We start from the raw sequence: 8,716 nt of genomic DNA, 5'->3' as shown, positions 1-8,716 counted from the left end.
GGAAGGAGTGGGCGGGGCGCCAAGCCAGCGCCTGGCCAATCGCCGGGCCCACCGCGCGCGCCTTTGGTTGCCCCGGGAAACCTAACAGCCAGATGCCGAGGTCCGCCGACCCGGCCGCGCGGGTCGGAGATGGACGGCTTCTCCGAGCGCAGGGTGAGCACCATGGAGGAAGACGAAGAGGAGGGAGGCCTGGCCTCGCGTCCGTCCGACATCGAGGCCGGCTCTGGTCCCCAGACTTCGGCTGAAACTGCGGAGCCGGGGCCAGAGCCGGAGCCGGGCACAGAGCCGGAGCCGGGGCCGGAGCCGGGGCCAGAGCCGGGGCAGGGGCCGGAGACGGAGGAAGAGAAGGAGAAGGATGAGGAGAAGCAGGCGGAGGAGGAGGGCGAGGCTTTGGAGCGAGGTGCCGCCGCGGACGAGCAGGCTGAAGCCCCGGAAGGGCCGGAGGTCACCGAGGCCCTAGGTGAGGAGGAGCCCCGGGGAGCCGGCAGACTGTCCGTGGCCAAGCGGGTATCGGATGCCCGGCCTGGGGAACCCGAGGAGGCCGAGGAGGCGGAGAAGGAGGACGAAGAGGAGCAAGAGGAGGAGGAGGAAGGAGAGGAAGAGGACGAGGAGAAGCGGGAGAAGGACAGGAGAGCCCTGTCCCGGGCCTCCGTGCGGCTGTCCACGGTCAGCGAGGCAGCCACAGCCCCGCCGGCCGAGAGCGACATCCCGGGGGAGCAGGCGGAGGCGGCGGGAAAGGAGGAGGAACCGCCGGAGGAGGAGGAGCACGAGGAGGAGGGGCCGGAGGCGCAGCAGCCGGGCAGCAAGGCCAGAGCCAGCAAGGAGGCGCGGAAGCGCAGCCAGCTGGCCGAGCCGCCCGACTACGAGGACTACGAGTGGTCGGAGGAGGTGCAGCAGCTGCAGGAGCGCCAGCTGCGCAGCGAGCTCCTGGAGCAGTACCACACGCTGCTGGTGGAGCGCGGCCGCTACCAGCGCTACAACATGTACCTGCAGCACAAGATCGTGGAGGCGCTGCGCAAGAAGAAGGGGCTGGACGCGGCCGAGGCCCCCGAGCGGGCCGCGGCCCAGGCGGCCGAGGCGGCCGAGAAGGAGCAGGCGTACCTGCGTCACCTGGCCGTGCTGGAGGAGCTGCGCAAGCAGGAGGCGGACGACCTGGAGTGGTACCACCAGGAGCTGGAGCAGCTGAAGCTGCAGGGCCAGGAGAAGCTGGCCCGCGTGGACAAGGAGTGGCGTTGCTTCCAGGCGCTCAAAAAGCAGGTGGTGCTGCAGGCCATGGGCAGCTGGCGCCTGCGGGGCGGGCGCCAGGCAGCGCTGCGGGAGGTGGAGCAGACCCAGGCGCTGGAGGAGCGCAAGGAGCGTGAGATGAGCGCCGTGCGCCTGGAGAACGTGCAGCTGCGCCAGAGCCTGCTGCACTTCGAGACACGCATGCGCGCCCAGGAGAGCCTGGCCGAGGGCCTGCTGCTCATCGACTTCGAGCAGCTCAAGATCGAGAACCAGACCTTCAACGAGAAGGTGGAGGAGCGCAACGAGGAGCTGCTGAAGCTGCAGCACAAGGTGACCCAGCACGTGCAGGTGCTCAGCCACGTGAAGGAGAAGCTGCACTTCACTGACGCCGAGAACGCCTGCAAGAAAGCCCAGCTGCTGGAGCTAGAGGCGCAGGTGGCCCAGGGCAGGGACCTCCTGACCAAGACCAAGCAGGCCCGTGACAGCCTACGGGTGGACAACGTCAAGCTGAACCAGAGGTGCGGCCTGCTGGGCAAGGACGCGTTGCTGCGGGACTTGGAGGACAAGGTGGACAGGACGGTGGCCCTCACACAGCGTCTGGAGGCACTCAAGCGTCACCACGCGGGGCTGCTCCTGTCCTGCAAGGGTGTCAAGCAGAAGATCCGGGAGGCCAGGGCCTTCCTCCCGTCCTGAGTCCTGACACCCGGCAGGCGGCCCCGGCACAGCTTAGTTTTTGTTTGCATCTGTCCCCTAGCTTTTCAGCACCAGCTGATTCTCCAGGGGATGCCGCATGCCAGCCCGGACACAGCGACACCCAGCCCTCCTGCTGCTGTGTGAGGCTTCACGTAGTACCAGATGTAAACTGTCTTCTTCCTGGAGCTGATGTGAAAAACACATACACTTCACATGCACACTGCCTTATCTGGTGCCAGGCGGCCGGGGAGAAGGGACGGGGTGGCACATGCACACTGCCTTATCCGGTGCCAGGCGGCCGGGGGAAGGGACGGGGTGGCACATGCACACTGCCTTATCCGGTGCCAGGCGGCCGGGGGAAGGGACGGGGTGGCACATGCACACTGCCTTATCCGGTGCCAGGCGGCCAGGGGAAGGGACGGGGTGGCACATGCACACTGCCTTATCCGGTGCCAAGTGGCCGGGGGAAGGGGCAGGGCGGAAAGGATTCACATCCAGGGTCGCTCCCGAAATGTCCATCACAGCCAGTGGGTGGCAACGACACAGTCCTTGGGCTATCACCACTGCCCGCTGGCATGTGTGCCATCAGGAAGCCGGAAGGGGAAAAGGGCAGGGACTCAGAACCCACACTGGTCACTGACTTGGAGCTGAGATAAACAGATGAGGGTTAAGGGCATCCCCCCAGTGTCACACCTGGGAGTCGGGAGACTACAAACTGCACCCTGCGCAGGTGACTTTGGTCAGTTGTGACAGTAGCTTTATGTTGTGGGAAGGGAAGGAGTTGGAGAGCGACTTTGGTCAGTTGTGACAGTAGCTTTATGTTGTGGGAAGGGAAGGAGTTGGAGAGCAAGTGTGAGATAACTTGCATGCCTGGCTCACTCCCACGGCGGCCGGGAGCTTGGCTCCATGAGGATGACAGAGCCCATCCCTGCTTGCCTCCAGCGTGTGCATCAGGAAGCTAGAGCCAAGGCCGAGAGGGCACCCTCATGCACCCAGTGGGCCCTACACTTGCCCAGTCCTATCTGCTGACAGTTTTGTTCCCCAAAGCATAGCTCCTTGGAATCCTATGCAAGTTGACCAGGGTTCCCTTCGCAGTCCCACCCACAGTGCAAACACTCCCTTTCCGCACAGCAAGGTAACAGTGACCCATTTGTCTGCTGTCGCCCAGGCCCGAGATGTCTTCATGAAGATTGATTTATTTGAAAGGCAGTGCCAGAGTGAGGGCAAAGGCAAGAAAGGGATTCCACCTGTTGGGTCATTCCCCAGCTGGCTCACGACAGACAGGGATGGGCCAAGCTGAAGCCAGGCGCCCAGAACTTCCTGTGGGTCTCCCCCGTGGGTGGCAGGGGCACTCAAGCCACCATCTGCTGCTTGTTGGGCGCACTGGTGGGGAGCTGGCCGGCCCAGTACTTCACCTTTGAAGTGTCTGTGGACTCCAGGAAGAGGTCAGGACGCTCATCGTTGAGTGTCTCATGGCAGAATCCTGGGTCTAGGCTGGGGAGAAGATGCTGACAGCCCACCTGTCCAGGGCACGGGAACGATGCCTCTGTGTGGCTGCTGATGTTTCAGGCGTGGGGCACCCTTCCCTCGCAGCTATGGGGTCACTGAGCCCCTGAACAGGGCTCCGTGTGTGACCCCCAGCCACCAGCTGCCCCTGAAGCTGGGATAACTTTGAGCTAGAGTGGTTCCTGCTGGTGGCAGCTCCACAGCAGGGCCAGGACACGGAGTGTACCACCAGGCCTCCAAGGTCACACACAACTCCCTGAGTTGTAACATCTGGCCAGTGGGTCATCCCTTCGGCCCATGGCAGGAACATTCCGGGAAGTTGTCATGGCTCCATGTACAGGAGAGGCCCTGTGTCTTCCAGAGCTCTCTGGGAGCAGGTGCTAGCCGTCTCATCCACACTTCCTCACATAGGGTTAAGGACAGTCTTCCTCCAGCCTGGCCACCACAGCTCGCATCCTTCCTAGGGACCTGCTGTTCCCAGCAGGTGCTGCCTGCATACAGGGGACCCAGGCCGTACCCTAGACCTTGCCCTGAAGCTGAGGTGGGAGCCAGTGGGTGAGGCTCCCAAGGGCCCCAAGGACATCTCTGAGCAGGGGCCTGAAGCTGGAATCTGCCGGTGCTGCCAGCAGCCAGGGTCAGCTGATACAATGGGAATCCAAGGCTCTCTGTGGCGCTTACACAGCCCCACATATGGCCAGCACTCAGTCCTGCACTGCAGCCACTGGCCAGCACACATAACCACTCAGTCAGGCTCTGGTCAGCTGTTGGCCCTGCAGGCTGTCACCTCCCCTTAGGGGTTGTCAACAGCAGGGCGACTGCAGCACACCGCACACATACCTCCCCCACCCCGCCCTCAGATGCCTGCAGGAGATGACAGAGGGCCCACCCCAGCCCTCAGACGCTTTTTAGCTGGAAGGACAGACGTCCCCCAACAAGTGGGCACTTGCTCTGCCTGGTTCCACGTGGCCTCACAGAACCCCTCCTTCTGGCACAGCCACCTCTCTGGGCAGTACTGTCTGTTCCTCCTTGGGGAGCCCCTGTTGGCCACTAGGGGAGCAGACCCTGGGATCCAGTTCACAGGCTTGCCAGAAGTGTCTAAGTATATGCTGAGAGCCCTTGGCCCAGTGGCTGGCCCAGCTGGGGTGGGCAGGCAAGGGGCACAGCGTGGTTGGGGAAGGGTGTCTGTGATTCTCTCGGCCACGCCACTGTGTGCATCAAGCTCAGGAAGTGGACTCTGACTTGACAACACAGACTGTGCCCCAAAGTCACACCTTCCCCGAGCTGCGGGGTGACAGACTGCCCAGAGAACACCAAGGAACAATTTACATGACTTTTATTTAATAAAACCACATATTTACAATTCAAAAAGTCCTACTTTTGATACACTTTACTAAATACAATTACAGGTGTGAACTGTACAGGCAATTAAAACATGGTAAGTAGCAATTGTTCCCAAATCCTCTGTCAGCGACTAAAGACGGTCCCATGGAAAACCAGGCCTGTACGGGAGTGATGCTGCCACGTGAGGGCTGGTGGCAGGCGGGGTGTGGGGAGCAAGGGCAGACCTGCCGAGGGCACACTGATGGGGAGGGCACCTGGGAGCCCAGCCTGCACCTCACACCCACCTGGACGGCTCCTGCACCTATGGCCCTGGCAGAGGGTGTCCCATACACCGCCCACTCAACAGGCAGGGCAGCAAGCCAAGTGTGCCAGGGTCCTGCCAGTCGTCATAGCCGCCATGGGTGCCCTCCAAGGACGTGCCCTCTCAGCTGGACAGAAGCGCAGAGGGCAGGGTTTGAGCACAAGCCGGTTGCCTGCAGCCCTCTGGTGAGCAAGTGGTCCCAGGCCCCTGGCTGGTGGCGTCTATGTACAGTAAGAAAATATATACATCCGTCCAGAACAGAATGCCACATCACAGATAAAAGGAAATACAGCAGCAAGTAGCAATCACCCAGGGCTCGGTGGCTGGCTGCCTGCGGCCAGGCTCCCTCAGCCATCAGGGATGGTGAATCTGGAGGCCGACTCCAAGGTGCCCGCACGTTCCCTGGGAAACTCGCGGGGCAGGGGGTGGGGTGGTGGTGACGGGACACGCAGAGTATCGGGGAGTGCAGGGTGTCCAAGGGCTGGGCAGGGCATAAACAGCTGTCCACCACATGCGGTGGAGGGCGCATAGAGGGACAACCCCACCCCCACGACCAACTGCCCTCCAGCATGGCCTGCTGGCACTCCCGGAGATGCCTGCTTCTGCAATGCCAGTCTGTCCTGCAGACCATCCTGGGCACAAGCTGTCTGAGAACACAACCAGAACACGGAGCTCTCAGCACAAGCCGAGGAAAAGCTGCCCCAAGAACATTGCCAAGCGAACAGGGACAATTGGCCACAGCAGGAATAGACCCGCGTCCCTGATCCCACGGACACACAAGCCTCAGGGGCAGTCAGCCAGGGGCAGTCAGCTCACACCACTTGCTCCTCCTCCTGTGCAGCCCTGGGGTAGCTGGGAATTGAAAGCCCAACACATGAGTGAGGAACCACTGGCCCTTGGAGCTGACCTGGCCACCCAGGGGACAGAGGCACGGAGGGACAGTCCCACCTTCCCCACAGGTCCCCACAGCTGCCAGAGCTGAGTCGCGCCGCCACCGCCACGGGATCCAGCAGTGGTGGGGGCAGGCCCAGTGTTCCTACCCCTTGGCCGACGCAGGCACGGCCCCTGGGAGAGCAGGTGCCCCCGGGGTCAGCGTGTGGATCTGCAGCCTCCTGTGCGGAATGGCATCAAGGCAGCGTGGTAACAGGGCACACGCAGGTGAGCTCAGCTCCTGGAGCTACGAGCACGCGGCCGCCACGGCCCAGGATAGCCCCGGGCCCGGGAAGGCAGTCCTGGCTGGACAGGCTTGAACTACGAGCCGCCCAGCTCCGGACACTCCAGCAGCGATCCTTCCCTTCCCTACGCAAACACGAGTCAACCACACATCTCCTCGGGCACCCTGGCTAAGACAGATGGCAATGTACCTCCTGGCACTTGACAGACAGCATTCTGATTTAATTAACTTCCGCTGACACAGAGGAGAGAGAGAGTCGGCTGCTGCCGTCTTCAGCCCATGTGGAAACGCAGTGGCTGGCCATGGCAATGCCCGGGCATCGGTCCACTGAGCTGCTTAAGGCTAAGCCTGGCATTAAGGGTTTTGTTTGTTTTTAAGGCCAACTCCCTGTTAGGAGTGCAATGCAAAGGACCCCTGTTTGCCGCCGCCAGGTGTCCGCACGAAGCTGCACAGGTGCCATGTGGAGGTTGGCTCTGGCAGCCTCAGTGCCTGAGGGACGGGCTGCCCTTCTCCATGTCCCGGCTGTCCTTCTGCAGGGCTGTCAGAACCTGGGGGTCACACGGGAGACAGCTGGGGTTATTCCATAACACGCTTCCCACAGCGCTGGCCGCCTCCCCATGGGCCCCCTCCCTCCTCGCTGCCACAGTGCAGCAGGTGCTGGCCGTCTGTTCAGCTGCCTCTCCCCGGTACACGTTGAGCACCCACAGGCCTGGCCCCCAGCACCTCTCAGCAGCTCCCCTCCACTCTGCTTGCCACCTTTCCTTTGCTCAGGAAGCACTACCTTCCACTCCACTGGCCCGGCTCGCTCGCCCCACTGCAGAAGGGTGAATCACCAGTCAGCAGCGGTACAAAGGACATCAAGGTCCCGGGTCCTGGAGGGGAGCACCTCAAGTTCCGCTCCACTTCCAGGTTTCCTACTGGGCACAGTTCCCTGCCGGCAGGAAGCTCTGACCCTAAGCACAGCCTGCAGGAGAAAGGACTGTGGACCCTAGCGCCTGCAGCACGCCTGGGCCTCCCGCACCACTGCCACAGGGCTGGAAAATGCCGTCCTCGCCCAACAGTCCCCGGCTTGACTTTCGCCACAAGCAGCAAGCACATGTGGGTTTAGCCTCTCCCCGGGCGTGTCCATGGGGGCACAGGGTGTGTGTGTGAGATACACGAGCACCTATAGAGGGAGGGCACTGAGACAACAGGCTGCCAGGGCAGGGGCTGTCAGCGAGGACTGCGGCTTCCGGAGACTCCTGCAGAAACCTCCAGAAGCGAGCAGACAGGGCTCCCTGTGCCCCAGGCAGCCACAGAGCCAGGGCTGGCCCACCCCACCTGGCATCGTGCTCTGCCGGTCGCCGCCAGGAAATGCTCCGTAACTACTGAGCAGGGGCCCCGCTGCCATCCACCCGCCCGGGCGCTCCCTGGGTCTCCAATCATGGCCTGGGCCGTCCTGCTCTAGTGCTATCGACTGAGAGCTTCACATGCAGGCCGCAAGTCAAGGGTTTCTCACACTTTCTCAGGCAGCTATGGACACAGTGAGTCTAGAAGGAATCTAACTTCCAGCAGCAGCTCTCCGGCTTCCAGCCAGTCAACAATCTGCTTCCTGTCACTGTAGGGCCCTGGGGATCCACGCGTCTGCAGTCACTCACAGGGCAGCTCGAGCCTGCCCTTACCCATGTAGCAGGAAGCCTACACACAGACCAGGGCTTGGCTCCCCTGGGGAGGCTGAGGGCGTTCAATCATTCAGAAACAGAAGTGACGCGCTCCTAGGCATAAAACAGTCCCCAGAGCCAGGAAACCAGAGGAGAAACTTGCACAAGATGACCCAGCATGGCCCACGGGGGAAGGAGTGGACAGAGGCCTGGGGGCTCAGGACCCCTCTGGGTAATGAATGGCACACATTGAGGGAGCGACTCTTCAAGGTACACACACATACACACGCACACACACAAGGGCAGGGCAGTCTCTCTCTCTCTCACACACACACACACACACACACACAGAGTAGGGCAGTCACACACAGCAGGGCAGACACACACACACACACACACCAAGGGCAGGGCAGTCTCTCTCTCTCACACACACACACACACACACACACAGAGTAGGGCAGTCATACACACAGCAGGGCAGACACACACACACACACACACAAGGGCAGGGCAGTCTCTCTCTCTCTCTCACACACACACACACACACACAGAGTAGGGCAGTCACACACACAGCAGGGCAGACACACACACACACACACACACACAAGGGCAGGGCAGTCTCTCTCTCTCACACACACACACACACACACACACAGAGTAGGGCAGTCACACACACAGCAGGGCAGACACACACACACACACACAAGGGCAGGGCAGTCTCTCTCTCTCTCTCACACACACACACACAGAGTAGGGCAGTCACACACACAGCAGGGCAGACACACACACACACACACAAGAGCAGGGCAGTCTCTCTCACACACACACACACACAC

At 61.8% G+C, this 8,716-nt stretch overlaps 2 protein-coding genes across 3 annotated transcripts in view; one reads left to right on the top strand and one right to left on the bottom strand.

Moving 5' to 3' along the window:
* The first annotated feature begins 31 nt into the window (after positions 1–31).
* CCDC96 (coiled-coil domain containing 96) lies at positions 32–1,959 on the top strand. The gene has a single exon (XM_004579366.2). It carries the CDS (start codon positions 130–132, stop codon positions 1,915–1,917), a length of 1,788 nt encoding a protein of 595 aa, XP_004579423.2. The 5' UTR covers positions 32–129; the 3' UTR covers positions 1,918–1,959.
* Positions 1,960–6,592: 4,633 nt separating this feature from the next.
* Positions 6,593–8,716, bottom strand: part of TBC1D14 (TBC1 domain family member 14) — an 83,074-nt gene continuing 80,950 nt past the window's right edge. For both annotated transcript variants that reach the window (XM_058670313.1, XM_058670314.1), the window contains one exon: positions 6,593–6,787. In XM_058670313.1, the coding sequence (XP_058526296.1) occupies positions 6,722–6,787 (66 nt within the window). In that variant the 3' untranslated portion in view covers positions 6,593–6,721. The remainder of the gene's footprint in view (positions 6,788–8,716) is intronic.

This window comes from Ochotona princeps, chromosome 11, assembly GCF_030435755.1.
Source record: "Ochotona princeps isolate mOchPri1 chromosome 11, mOchPri1.hap1, whole genome shotgun sequence".
Classification (NCBI taxonomy): Eukaryota; Metazoa; Chordata; class Mammalia; order Lagomorpha; family Ochotonidae; genus Ochotona; species Ochotona princeps.
The sequence above is the reverse complement of the archived record's forward strand: the minus strand, read 5'-3'. Positions and strand labels throughout refer to the sequence as shown.